Source organism: Zea mays, chromosome 3 (genome assembly GCF_902167145.1).
Source record: "Zea mays cultivar B73 chromosome 3, Zm-B73-REFERENCE-NAM-5.0, whole genome shotgun sequence".
NCBI lineage: Eukaryota > Viridiplantae > Streptophyta > Magnoliopsida > Poales > Poaceae > Zea > Zea mays.
This window is the reverse complement of record NC_050098.1, coordinates 29030310-29044136: the sequence shown is the minus strand read 5'-3', so window position 1 is coordinate 29044136 and position 13827 is coordinate 29030310. Positions and strand designations below refer to the sequence as shown.

At 50.3% G+C, this 13827-nt stretch overlaps 2 protein-coding genes across 2 annotated transcripts; one reads left to right on the top strand and one right to left on the bottom strand.

Annotated features, from left to right (window-relative positions):
* The first annotated feature begins 434 nt into the window (after positions 1-434).
* On the top strand, positions 435-1775 carry LOC100275537 (uncharacterized). Its single transcript, XM_034059757.2, has 2 exons — positions 435-1346; positions 1450-1775. The coding sequence occupies exons 1-2, from the start codon at positions 561-563 to the stop codon at positions 1534-1536; spliced, it is 873 nt and encodes a 290-aa protein (XP_033915648.1). The 5' UTR covers positions 435-560; the 3' UTR covers positions 1537-1775.
* A 2-nt stretch (positions 1776-1777) lies between these two features.
* On the bottom strand, positions 1778-7424 carry LOC100382148 (uncharacterized). Its single transcript, NM_001361620.1, has 11 exons — positions 6662-7424; positions 6195-6486; positions 4703-5129; positions 4486-4606; positions 3770-4348; positions 3505-3609; positions 3348-3392; positions 3087-3239; positions 2705-2983; positions 2226-2362; positions 1778-2123 (listed from the first exon to the last, which is right to left on the bottom strand). The coding sequence occupies exons 1-11, from the start codon at positions 6947-6949 to the stop codon at positions 2036-2038; spliced, it is 2514 nt and encodes an 837-aa protein (NP_001348549.1). The 5' UTR covers positions 6950-7424; the 3' UTR covers positions 1778-2035.
* Between the last annotated feature and the right edge of the window lie 6403 nt (positions 7425-13827).

Sequence of the window (13827 nt, the reverse complement as noted above, 5' to 3'; positions counted from 1 at the left end):
GCTAAAAAAATAACTGTAAATTTATAATTACTGTTATGTCAACATAAAATATTTACTTCATGATTTTACCTAATAGATTTTTATTCTCGGAACCGAAAATTGCGAATTACATCTAACGAATTTAATCTATAATTTTAATACAAAACATATACAGTAAATGTAGTGCGAAAGAGAACTAAATTTCAGACAGTAAAGTTTAGCAAATTTCTTTTTTAAAAGCAAAAAAGGAAGCTCAGGTTGCCCGTTTAATTGGTTTGGTTAAACAAGGAAGAAAAAAAAAAAGGATATTAGAAACTAGAACAAGACAGTCGGTTAGCATGGCAAGGCAGTTGTCGTGTCGCCGTTCGCGTCGCGCTGCACGCTCACCCAACTCCCTTCACTCCCAAGCCACTACCATACCATACTTCCGGCGAGCCCGCGCACGCTCAGGCCTCCTATATACTCTGCTCGCGTGCTACGCTACTCATCGCCCCGAGATCCATCACTCGCATTCTCACCGGCGAGCTCAGGGCTCAGCATCCGCGCGCCTCCTCTCCAAGCAGACCACCACCGCCGGAAGCATGGCCGCGCCGCTGCTTCGGCAATGGCGCAGCCTCGCCGTGCTCGGCGCCCTCCTCGGGCTCCACCTCATCGCCGCCGTGGCGCAGTCGCCGCCAACTACACCCACGACCCCTGCCGCACCAACGACTCCGGCCGCACCCACGACCCCTGCCGCACCCACGACTCCGGCTACACCCACGACCCCTGCCGCACCAACGACTCCGGCCGCACCCACGACCCCGGCCGCACCCACGACTCCGGCTGCACCGACGACACCTATCGCACCCACGACTCCGGCTGCACCGACGACCCCTGCCGCCACCCCGGTCGCGCCAGCAAACCCGCCGCCGGCTCCGACAACGCCAGCGCCCACCGCCACCCCAGTCGCGCCAGCGAAGCCGCCGCCGGTCGCGCCCGCGGTCGCGCCGGCCAAACCCCCGCCGGTGACGCCGCCACCAGTGACACCTCCTCCCGCGACGCCTCCACCCGCGACGCCGCCCGCGGTGCTCCCACCCGCCGTGCTGCCGCCCGCCGCGGCGCCTCCGCCGACGGCGACGCCTCCGGCCGAGGCGCCCGCGTCGCTGCCTCCCGCGACGACGCCCCCGCCCGTGGCCGAGGCCCCCGCGGAGCTGCCGCCCGCCGAGGCGCCGTCCAAGGGCAAGAACAAGCACAAGAGGAGGAGGAAGCAGCACGGCAAGAAGGAGGCGCCCGCGGAAGCGCCGCAGCCGCTGAGCCCGCCAGCTCCCGCCGCGCCGTCGCCGGCTGATCTGGAGGACGTGTCCGGCCCTGCACCGTCAGCCGATGTGGTAATACCCGACTCACCACCCTATCAGGATTCAGGCGAGACCATCTGACATTTTCAGTAGGGATGATGACACATTTTTTTTGTTCTTTGCTTATTTCCTGCAGAATGCGAGTTGCCGGCAGCACCAGAACTGGGCCTCCGTCGTCGTGCAGACCGCCATGGCGGCGCTTTTGTTATCGCTAGCGTGGTAAACTAATAAATCCCAGAGAGAAACGAAAGATCCATATATCAGCGTACCAGCTCAGCTCATGGTTTAATTATTTCCGCCCTTCCTGTTCATGCCGCACCATCATACATAGGCCGGTGAGATTATCTGCGGGATTTGTTATAGGAACCGTTGGATTGTGGCTTGTGGTATTTGTTTTTGACACATTCTGTATCCATTTTTTCGTTAATTTTTGGAATAAAGACGCACACTTGCTCACACAAACTACTGCGAAATGCGATTGCGATGCCTCTTATTTACACCTTGACGCATCTAGGAACGAACAAATGATTCAAGCATCTTCGGTTACATAGAGACGCCACTCCCTGAAGGAACGAATTACACGCAAGAACAGGCGAACAGCTAAGGATCTGAACAATTCTCCACGTCTTGAGTTCAAAAAAAATTTCAGCAGAGTGTTGAAGGAACAAAGCTGTTCGATCTAGCAGTAGCAGTGACGGTCAGATGGTTCAGTAGATGTGCATTTAGTCGTCGTCCACTTCATGAAAAGGCAGTGGAACCGTCTTCACCGCACGGAACTTGCCAGCGTTGTTCAGATGCTCATTCTCCAGCCTGAAATTTTCAGTGCTTGGTTCAGTCTCTGGCTCGATGGGTTTGCTGTTCAAGAACGGGACCGTGCAGAGCTGTAGTATTAATTATAGGGGTTTTTTTTACCTATAGAAGTTCCAATGCCCTCGCCGGATCACCTCGAGGGCCGCTAGGAAGAAGGAAGTGACCCTAGAATCCAAGCTCCCAAAATTTGGATGGATGATGGTCTGCAGCCAAGCGAGCCTCAGCACAAGGTTCAGTCCCTGCAAAAAAAAAGAAAAAAGTTCAGACAGGAATCAGAACATTTCACTCCAGCCATTGGTTCTTCTGGAACGTGATGCTTCGCTTGTGCAGAACAAATAGCATGCTCGTCCATCTAGACATTATGGTGGAAATTTTAATGTTAGATACTGAGTCGAAAATGCATTTTTCCATCTAGACATTATCGTGCGTGACCAGAGTTCTGTTTTGATCCTTGATATCGCTCAGTCCAGTCGGTCAGACTGAAATTCTGAATGACCAAGCACTTTGTTCTGGAAGACCGCAAGACACTGCAACTGAACCTTCCACAGCACGTACGGTGATTAGCTGAGGGACGTACGTACCATTGACAGGTAGTATATGGATTTCCTCCTGAGGATGAGGTCGTTCCTGAGCCAGGGGTTCTTGGAGTTGGGCTGGAGCAGGCCCCAGTCCTTGACGAAGTCCCAGTACAGCTGGTACACCGTCGCGCCGCTGGACACGGCGACGAGGAGCGACAGCGACGCCAGGCTCCTGTCCTTCTCGTACGCCACTTTGGCGCCGGCGGCGAGCATGGCGGAGACGTACTTGCCCAGGTTCACCAGGTGGCTCGTGTCCCCCTCGTCGAACCACCTCCGTGCGCACTGCCCACCCAACGATCACGTTTCAGACATTCAGAGTTCAGACAGCCCCATAGACTGATGAGTCTGCACTCTGGATGCAGCGGGGAAGAACTCGTCACGTCACCTGCATGGCTCTCCAGTAGTACGGCAGGAAGGAGACGGCGTAGGCCAGGTCTCTGATGTGCTTGGTGTTGGTGCAGTAGCCGTACTCCTGCGTCCAGTAGCTCCCACTGATGTAATAGCACGCCAGGTACTCCAGGCTCCGTAGCATAGGCACCTGCATGTTTTGCCATCTCTTTTGTCAGACTCCCAGATGTTCATCTTTATATAGATTCGTTTCAAGCGATCTACACAATTCTTGAACTGACTAGTTGTGGACTGGTACCTGGCTGCAAAGCTGATCGGCCATGAAGAAGTCTACCATTACAACCTGCAAAAAATCCAGAAACAAAACAATCAGGTCCCAAGAAGATAATGCAAAGACTCGTGTCAGAGAATAGCTGGTCAGAACAAGCGCACAGTGCTGCTGATGCTGTACGCACCTTGTAGAGCGGTGACAGTACAATGTTCCTCAGTATCCTGAGGAACTGAAACCGACTGGACCGGTACACGACGTTGATCGGGCAGAACAGCAGCAGCAGGAACACCTGCAACGCATCGAACACATTCCATGATCCTCATTCTCGATCAGGGAGCATATGCAGAGCATGTCCTTTGGTTCTCCGGCAGCCAGGACACGATCGAGGGGCATCAGAACAGCAATTATTGCATCAGTCCAGTAGCCCCAGATCAGACAAAAGGGCTCACCAGGAGCAAGAACGCGGGGATGGCTTCCACGTGCGGCGACGCGTGGTAGCCCCACCTGAGCACGAGGGCGAGGTGCGCGAACATGACGCCGGCGACGGCGGCCATGGACGCGGCGCAGACGAGGAACACGTCCCGGGGCCCGAGCTCCCCGCCGGCGGGCGACGGCGACGACTCGAAGATGAAGCCGTAGTTGACGCGGCACCTGCGCCACGCCACCATGTTGCACCCGTAGAGGAGCAGGTGCAGGAACAGCAGCGCGAACATGCTCAGCACCGGGTACGCGGTCTCCATGTACACGGACACCGACACCGACACAGATACCGAGCCGCCGCCGGTACCGCGGGCGCGAGAAGGCGGCGCCGGGGTGGAGTAGTAGTAGTACATCCCCGCCATGTGCGCCATGACGCAGTAGCCCACGAACAGCGCGGCGAAGCAGCCGGCCATGAGCCCCGTGAAGAAGGTGGCGGCGTGCGAGTCCCTGCGCTGCGCGGGCCTCAGGTACTTCATGGCCTTGCGCCGGTTGTCGCCGGCGAAGTGCCGGACGAAGATGTCCTCGACCTCGTCCATCAGCTTCAGCGCCTGCAGTGCAGCGCGGCGCGGCGCAGCGAATCGGACGGAAGAGCAGCGTCGTCAGCTTCAGTGCTGCAGAATACTCGACAAAGAGAGACGGCGCAGAATGTATAGATGTGTGAGGGACAGGATCGGAGGACACATGCCTCATCAGAGCTGTTGAAGTAGGAGGTCTCGACCACCTTGAGATATATGGACAGGACCTCCTTCCCGGTGATCTTCTCGAACTTCTTCAGAATCTTCACGAATGCCATCATGTTCAGGCTCCTGCACATTGCCAAAAACAAACAAGAATGCAGCGTTTGTCACTTCCCATTCCCAGGGAGGGATCTGGATCTAAACTGCAGGAGAAGGATGGATTACCGGTAGGTGGCGAGGTAGCCCAGCCCCTTGTAGAGCTCGACGAAGGCGCGCTTGATCATCTTCTCCGCGTGCCGGAGCTTGGTCTTGCTGACGCTCTGCTTCCCGTCCGGGATGCATTTCTTGGAGGAGGAGGAGAAGTGGCTGATGGCGAGCTCGTCCCACAGGATGTCCGTCAGCGCGGAGATCGTCCTGGAGGGGGTGGTCAGTGGGATGGTGATCTTCAGGCTCTTCCTCCCGCACCCGCTCAAGGGCGGCCTCACCGCGAAGGTTCCGGAGCCTTCTAGATCCTGCTGCTGCTGGTGGTCCTCCTGAGCCGTGACGCCGGGGCCGTCGGTCGGCAGCGGCGTGGCTTGTTCTTCTTGCTCGCTCAGCTGCAGCGCGTCCGTGTCTGATGCTGACGTCATCGCATACCTTGTGTACTCATCCTCTGTTTTTTAGTACCATAGGAAAAAAAGATGATGTATATGAAATAAAGGAATTATTATTGTATATATTACTCACTCAGTCTCAAAATATAGTTCTTTTTAGTCCATTTTTCTGTCCACATTCACTCAAATGATAATAACTATAGATATATATGCAAACTACCTACGTTCATAGTTACTTAGTAAATATATGATTAATTTAAAATGAATTTTATTTTGAAACGGAGGTAGTATACTCAGGAACACCGATGATAAACCAGAGATGCTCTGTACTAGTACTAGTATTATTGAGACGAAGCATTTCTCTGCGCTTTCAGGAGTCATGGTTTACTAGCAGCACAAATAATGCATGGAATCATGTTTGATGCTTCTTATCTTTCTAGAATCACGGAGGCATCCAGATGTTATCTATCTATCTATAATATTAGTTAGTTTTTATTTGCTCATGTGCCTCAGTGCCTAGCTAACTACTCGTGAACGCATGCAGCAGGTCGTCCGCGATTTTCTTTTTCTATATGCAGACTATATATAGCTGGCAAAGACTCAATTAAAGAAGTTACAAAAGCTAAGGCAACAACACTAAATAAAGTCGAGAGATGAGATAAAACCATACGACAATGTTAATGTGGTTGTGTCAAATACTAACTAAAGCGTAAAGACACTCCCACACGATGAGACGATAAAAAGGCCGGCCGGGTGGGGGCCGGTATTCATGGGCAGGGCTTAGTGGCTCCTTGCTCACGAGGCACGAGCATTCGACATGGACGGTGGACCTGACCTCACCCGTCATCAGTCACTTCGCCGGGCCACTCAGCTCAGCGCCACCATTCGCCGCGCGCGTTGGCTGCGACTGCGAGAGCCTAGCGCCCTAGCTAGCTGCGTCTGCGTGACATGCCGTCTCACTCTCACAGTCTCACGTAGCCTGACGCTCTGGCCACGGCCCACCACGTGCCATGCGACACGAGGACGGTCGCATTATGCTAGCTACGCCGGCCGCCATCCTTAGCTAGCGCTACGGGCGTCGTCGCCTCGTCGGGTCGATGAGGGACGAACACGTGTGTACTCACCGGAGGCGGCGGAAGCGGAGGCGACGGAGGGGTCCTCCCTGGCCCTGGCCGCCCTGAGGTCGGCGAGTATGTCCATCTGCCGCCGCAGGGACCGGCCCCGCTCCAGGAACTCCTGCTCCTTGCCCCTGTAGAACTGGTTCACCTTGTTGAGCTGCGCGTCCAGGCGCGCGAAGAACTCCCGCGCCGCGGCCGCGTCGCCGTCGTCGTCGGCCAACGGCTCCAGCAGCTCCGTCTCGTACACGTCGCCGCCGCCGCCTCTGCTCGCCGACCCCGCCAGCTTGCGGCGGTGCACCTGCAGTAACTAGGTGTGTGAGTGTGACGAACTGAACGCGCGCGAACACGTAAAAGATCGTCTTTTGACGTGAGGTCTAGCTAGCTAGCAGGATGGAGACAGACAGAACATGGACTATGTATGCTGCGTGGACGGTGCGTGTAGCAACAGGTGTTAGTTCGCATCGTGTACGTACGTGTATGACCCCATGACGATCCCTGTTGGGAGCATTGGAGCCGAAGAGGCCAGCGGGGAGCCTGTCCAGGAGCCACTGGGACAGAGAGAGAGAGGCCCGTTCCGCGTGGTGGCCGGCGGCAGTTTCTTGCGTGTCGGTTAGGCCTGCTGCTTGGCGACGGTCGGCAGCAGCATGGTGCCGGGCGTGCTGCATCCTCTTGAGATCCTTTTTGAGCAGGCAGTAGTCCAGGAAGGCATGCTTCCACTCGGGGACAAGCTGCCCCTCAAACTGCTTGGAGAACTTCACCATCTTCCCTGCCCTGGCCTGGTTATTATATTATTATGCCGTCGTCGACGACGCCGCGACGACGACGGGTACCGATCGACGGTCGTCGGTCGAGCTCGATGACAGTGATGCCGCTAGCTCTGGTGGGGGTTGGGAGGGGGAGCCATGGAGATGGTTATATAGGCGGCTCGTGGTCGAGGGTGAGGGGAGAATCGCTTCGCGGCTGTTGGGAGCCAGCACATTCCGAGATATACTGCGCGCCCTAGGCTTCTCGCTGATGTAGCTCGCTGCCAACCTCTCACGAGGACGCCACTTGGGGCGGGGGTGGTGGCCGCCGCATCGGATTGGATTCTAGGAGGGAATCGATGGATGAGAGATATCAAAGCTATGGAGGTGGTAATCCAGGAGGGTGGTACTGGTACGTACGACGCGGAAGAACGAGAAGCAGCTGGTGTGTTTTCTATGGAGAGACGAAGGACGACGACGATGAAACTGAGTGCTCATTCATATGTGCGTAGAGAAGAGAGAGATACCCATACCCTGCATATATGGTGGCATGCGAGCAAGAGCTTAGCATAAGAGAGTTTGTGGTGAGTGAGTGGACAAAGGCACTGGCACAACAGAGATGAATAGTTTAGCTAGTGGGTGGGCCTCTTCATGCTAATTGCATGGTGGTGCTCAACAATCCTATCATTTGGTCCAGACACCAACCATTACCTGGGTATATGTGTAGGTGTATAGCACAAGTGCGTACTCTACCAGGAAACATGGTGGCGCACACAAAGGAGCCAATTATCCACCTACTTCCACCTTTTGTTCTATGGTTGTGTTGTGGGGGCTCACCGCAAAAATTCTCTTTTTCATGAGTAGAAAGCCATGTTAGAGATACGCTCGAGACACAATCATAAACAATTCGGATTAGTATTCAACTGAGATTAGAGGTTTAATGCCCTGTAGCCTATTAACACGGTCTATAAATACATGAAAGGGGTTGGCACGCCCAAATTTAAGGATAAATCACTATCGGAATCGGTTTCTTTACCGAGTTTCTGAAACACTCGGTAAAGACTGGAAAACACTTGGCGAAAACTTTACCGAGTGTCACACTCGGCAAAGAAAGCTCGGCGAATTGTACATCGGCAACTGCTTCTTTGACGAGTACTTTTTATCGGGCACTCGACAAAGATTTTTGCCAAGTGTCAGCCGATACTCGGCAAAGAAAAGTCGTCGTCACGGCTAGGACTGGGAAAAAAACCGAGACCGAAAACTGAACCCGATTAAACCGAAACCGATCAGACCGAAATATCGGTTCTCGGTTGTACATTCGGTTCCTGTTTGCTATAAACCGATATTTGGTCTGGTTCTTCGGTTTCGTATCTCGGTTACCTGATGAAATCGAAACCGAAACCGATCAGACCGAAATATCGGTTTTCGGTTGTAAATTCGGTTCCTGTTTGCTATAAACCGATATTTAGTCCGGTTCTTCGGTTTCGTATCTCGGTTACCCGATCAAACCGATATTCAGCATTTCTATTTCAGCCCATATTCGCTGACGGCCCATGACTCCAGTACTTCACCGAAACAAACCCTATCTGGCTAATCGGCTATCCCAGACACACTCCCAGTCCGACAGTCCCAGTATCCAGCCAAACAAGGCGGCGGCGCGGGTCTGCGGCATTCGGCGGCGCGGCGCAACCCCTTGCTCGGCGAGCGCGCACTACCCCGAGCGCCCCCCGGAGCCACTAGCCCACTACCCCGAGCGCGAGCGGCGAGCGTGCACTCCCCTGCTCGACTGCTGGTTGCTGCCTTGCTGGAGATTCCGCGGCGTTCCGCCCCCCGAGCCACTACCCCGAGCGGCCGAGCCACGAGCCCCCGACGAGGCGACGACGACGGCCGAGGCACCGAGCCACGACAGACAGCTCGTAGCCAAGTCTTTCTGAGACCTTGTTTTGGGCCTTGGCCATATGTTGTTTAGCTGCCAGTCCTAGCAGAGTAGCATGTGTCATTAGAGATTTAGAGGCTTAGAGCTGCAGATATGAAGTACTAGCTCTGTTTCTCTGTTTGTTTTTAGACTGATTGGATATGCTCTACTCTGTTAAATACATGGTAATTTTTCTTTAGAATTGGTACCCTAAACCTTGTTAGTCTCACTTTTTACTGTGTTTATTTTTAGCTTACCAGTACTGTCCGTGTCCGGTAGTGGAGTCTTCCTCCGCTCGCTCGACGTCAGCTGCTCGGGAACTCGGCCTCTCCAACGCTCAAAGTCACCACTCCCCAGCTCGCAACGGAGTCCTTTGAGTCTTGTAATTGCAACATAAGTATGCTCTTATCCCTAGATTTTCTTAGCTGTGGAACTAGGTGTACTCATGTTTTTCCTTCATCAAATCTATTCTATTTGTTGCCCCCAAGGCCCCAATATAGACTATTTGAGTGATTTGTTTACTATTCAATTCTGTAGATGTCCTCTGAACCTGATGATGAGATTGGGGCAAGAACTCAAACTGAAAATGCAGAGGTGGATGGTGCAGTGGTAAGGGTTGATGAGAATGTGGATAACCAAGGTAATGAAAGAGAGCAAAAAGAAACAGAAGGGGATGAGGAAGTTGATAAGGAAAAACATGCCAGAAAACCAATGGCACCAAGATCTAAAATGTGGGAACACTTCATCAAGATTAAGGATGACCAAGGTGTTGTGAAGAAAGGAAAATGTAAGTACTGCAGTCGTGCCATTAGAGCTGATTCTTATCTGAATGGCACTACTGCAATGCGAAGGCATTTTAATATCTGCAAGCGCAATCCTCATAAGAACAATAAGGATCTGATGCAAACAAATCTTAAAGTGAGCCAAGGAGAAGGTGTTAGCACTTGGAGGTATGATCCTGAGGCAATAAGGCAAGCTTTTGTTCAAATGGTCATAGAGGATGAACTCCCTTTTATGTTTGGTAAGAAGTCAGGATTTAAAATTTTTGTGAAGGTAGCTGCCCCGCGTTGGACTCCACCATCTCGAAGGACGTGCACAAGGGACATAGTTAAAACTTATTTTGAAGAGAAAGCAAAGTTGAAACTATTCTTCAAGTCAAATTGTGAGAGAGTTTGTCTAACCACAGATTGTTGGACTTCTCAACAACAAGACAGCTACATGACAGTAACTGCACACTTGGCTCGTGATGTGCTACCAATTCCGGTGTCAACTGTTGCTTCAGAATCAGTTTTTAGCACGTTTGGAAGAATCCTTGATGACTTCAGGACATCTCTTACTCCATTCATGGTGGAAGCACTTGTTTGCACTCAGGATTGGTTGCGAAGGACCACTCCAATTAATATCCAGGAGGACATGGAGCAATTGGCTGAATTAGAAAAAGGTAACCATGGCTTCATCTTATTTATTATACTTTATAGTTGTATAGGTTAATTCTAATCCAAATTAAGATATTATTCGCATGTTGTGTAATGCCTCCACCACACTTTTAGAGTTGATTGAAGAACATGGTGAAAAGGGAAAAGGAAAACGCAGAGGTAGTGGGCAGGAACAGGATGGCTCTGTTGCATGGTCACAATCAAGCAAAGCTAGCAAGTCGACACACCAAAGCACATCCTAGTTGCTAACCAGTTGCATTGTGAGTGTTCGTTCTCAATAAAATTTATAAGCTTCTACTTCACAGGCAAGTCCACAAGTGTAATTGAATTGGCCTTTTCTTTTGTTTTCTTTTCTTTAGCCTTGCAAGGAGGCTCCGACGGCTCTGTCATTCCACTACTGCGTCAATCTGAAAGTGGAGGATCTGAAAATCGTGAACAGCCAACAGATCCACATGTCAATCGAGGATTGTGCAAATGTGTTGCTGGCGCAGTTGTCCATCACAGCGCCTGGCACCATGTTCTAGTCTAAACTATTTTTTTATTGTAGTTCTGAACTATTTTGTGATGTATTAAGTTACTGCTTGTGATGTTGTGAACTATTTTATTGTCTCGCAGACTATGGTTGCTTTGCTTCTAGTTCTGAACTTATGCCTGATTGTGATGTCTTGGATTATTCGGTCAGTAAAAAACTGAACTGATTTTTCAGAAAACCGAATTCTCGGTTCTTGTTCGTTGGCACACTATTTCGGTTTTGAATTTTCAAAAACCGAACTTTTCAAAAACCGAAAAAACCAAACCGATTTCTCGGTTAAAACCGAATGCCCAGGCCTAGTCACGGCGGCTGTTAACGGCGACGGAGCCTTTGCCCAGCATATTAGGTGACACTCAGCAAAGAGTTTCCCTTTTTGCTGAGTGTCCACCGGACTACCGTTCCGCAAAGAGATCATCAGCGGGCCCCTTTGTCAGTACCTTTGCCGAGTGCCGAGGCCACATCACTCGGCAAAGAAGCTTCACCGAGCCCAGGTGTGTCTTCTTTGCCGAGTGTTATGGCCTAGGCACTCGGCAAAGCACCTCTTTGCTCATACAGACCCCCGGCTAGGGCAACAGCGTTTTAAAGAAATACGAACAGTTTGGTTTTCAGTGAGCCCGCTTCTTATTCTTAGTGATAGGTTTCTAAAGTATCTATCGCTATGTGCCCCAGTTCAAATCTAGGTGTTGCCTGACCCACAAAATACTTTTTATTTCTTATTGTACTGATTGAACTCTACAAATTCTTGCCCTGCATAAGCAAAGGAAAAGAACTAGGCCTGTCGATACTGGATGTTTCTGAATGCCTTAAAGTCTGATGTAGTGTTACACTGCAAAGAAGCTTCACCGGTGCCCAGGTGTGCCTTCTTTGCCGAGTGTTATGGCCTACGCACTCGGCAAAGCACATCTTTGCCTAATGTTACACTTGGCAAAGTGACCAGTATACCCCTTTTTTATTTGTTTTTGGTATTCCATCCCAACAAACAACAGATATCACACTATCATCACAGATATCACATAATCATCACAAATATCACATATACATCACATATCTCACAAAGACCATAAATCAGACAAGTTCTCACAAAGCATTACCAACATGTTCGAACACAAACATAAGTATCCAACACTCAAGAACATAAGTCTCAAGTATCTCACTAAGCATTACCAACATCAAACAAGTTCAGACCGGGTTTTCTCATAGAGTATTAACAACACTAACAAAGATAATATCTCATCGAGGTGGACTGTTGTACTGGTGCAGCGATGGGTTGGGCGATCCATGAGGGTTGTTGGATGTCGCCCTACATTGTCCCTGCTTAGAGAAGATATTGCATGTGTTATACCAAATGAATATATATCATGAAAAACTAGAATTTTGATACTCATAGAAGTATGGAACTGAGTAGGGTCAACTGAAGGGAACAACGGAGGTGGTGGAGCGAAACCATGTGTGGCGCCAAGGCTCTGCATGTACTGGAACATCTCCGCCACATATGTTGATCTGCCAGGTGGGCCTCCCGCTCCACTATCATCCTCGCCTCCATCTCCTGACATTCCCTCCTCTCTTCTTCTAGCTGGGTCTGTAATATTCCAAGTCAATGTTATAATAACTCAAAGAGAAGGTATATAACTCAAGGATCTGCCAAGCGGGCCTCCCGCTCCGCTATCATCCTCGCCTTCATCAATCAAAGGCTCCATGTACACGCTCATTTTATTCCCCGGGTGTCCGAGAATTATCAACGACACGAATATGTTCTGCCTTTGAAAGCACACACCGAGGGGAGATTGATTGGGATAACAAACACGGGCCAACATGTGAATGGGGCAGCGCTCATCCCATAGGGATTGAACCCATCTGTGGCCAGCACAACACGTACATTACGAGCCTCTTCGACTTTCTCACGGTGAATGACATCAAAGTGTTTCCATGCTTCACCATTGGATGTGTGCACCATATTGTCAGGTTTGTATCGTTTTCTATTTTTGTGCCATGACATTTGTTTCGCGGATTCCTCGGTCATGTATAGACGCTGGATCCTTGATATGAACAGAAGGTGGCGTAGGATTGTCACGGGGATGTTGACACTACACCAAAATAGTGAACTTCCTAGAGCCTAAACCCTAGGAAGTTAGACCTAAACTCTAGGAAGTTAGCTAAACTCTCGGAAGTTAAGCCATCCCGTCGGAAGTTTGGCTCTCGGAAATTTTTTGTCGGAAGTTAGCTTAACTTCCTAGAGCCCTCTAGGAAGTTAGCTAACTTCCTACAGCCAAAGAAACCTCTCGGAAGTTACTAGGTTCTCGGAAGTTAGTAGCTTCACGCCGTCAGCGCCGTTAGCTGATTAACTTCCTACGGCTGACTGTACCCCTAGGAAGTTAGCTGGCTAACTTTCTACGACTGACTGTAGCCCCTAGGAAGTTAGCTAGCTAGCTAACTTCCTACGACCCAATTGGCCTCTAGGAAGTTAATTTGACCAGCATTACAAATGTTGTTTGTTTTTATTTTACACCACATTACACAACATAACAAATATATCAACAGCTATATAGCACAATATATTTTCACATAAAACATCTCTCACACAATCACATAACAATATTTAAATCCATAGTTTCATCAATTACATCACAAAAGTCTTATCCATAATCATAATAAGACACATCTCATCCAATACTAATAAGAGACAATATCTCATACCAAACTTGCTGAGAGCATAGAGCTTATTGTTTTAGGGCCCAGATACGTAGTAACTAAAACGAAATAATTTATCCGAGACGCAAACTCGTTATACAAGCATAGGAGGAAGCAACCTAAGCACAACATGGAATTAAACAGTGAGCCTAGAGTCAGAAACAGGAGCGAAAATCTGTCTACCTCCTAGATATGAATGAAGTATTACACTTGGTATTGAGCACATCAAACATCATCATCCACCGTATCTTGTTCCCCTGGCAAGTTCCTACTGGGGCAGGTTCGAAATCAGTCTTTTGAGGAACTGGTGCTCACGGCACTCTTC

Excerpts from the sequence above, each read along its gene's own strand:
- LOC100275537 (XM_034059757.2), top strand. The coding sequence starts at position 561 with ATGGCCGCGCCGCTGCTTCGGCAATGGCGCAGCCTCGCCGTGCTCGGC. Across the intron at positions 1,347-1,449 it reads CTGCACCGTCAGCCGATGTG|AATGCGAGTTGCCGGCAGCA; the intron begins GTAATACCCGAC and ends TATTTCCTGCAG.
- LOC100382148 (NM_001361620.1), bottom strand. The coding sequence starts at position 6,949 with ATGGTGAAGTTCTCCAAGCAGTTTGAGGGGCAGCTTGTCCCCGAGTGG. Across the intron at positions 5,130-6,194 it reads CTCCGCTTCCGCCGCCTCCG|AGGATGAGTACACAAGGTAT; the intron begins GTGAGTACACAC and ends ACTAAAAAACAG. Across the intron at positions 4,607-4,702 it reads GGCTACCTCGCCACCTACCG|GAGCCTGAACATGATGGCAT; the intron begins GTAATCCATCCT and ends GGCAATGTGCAG.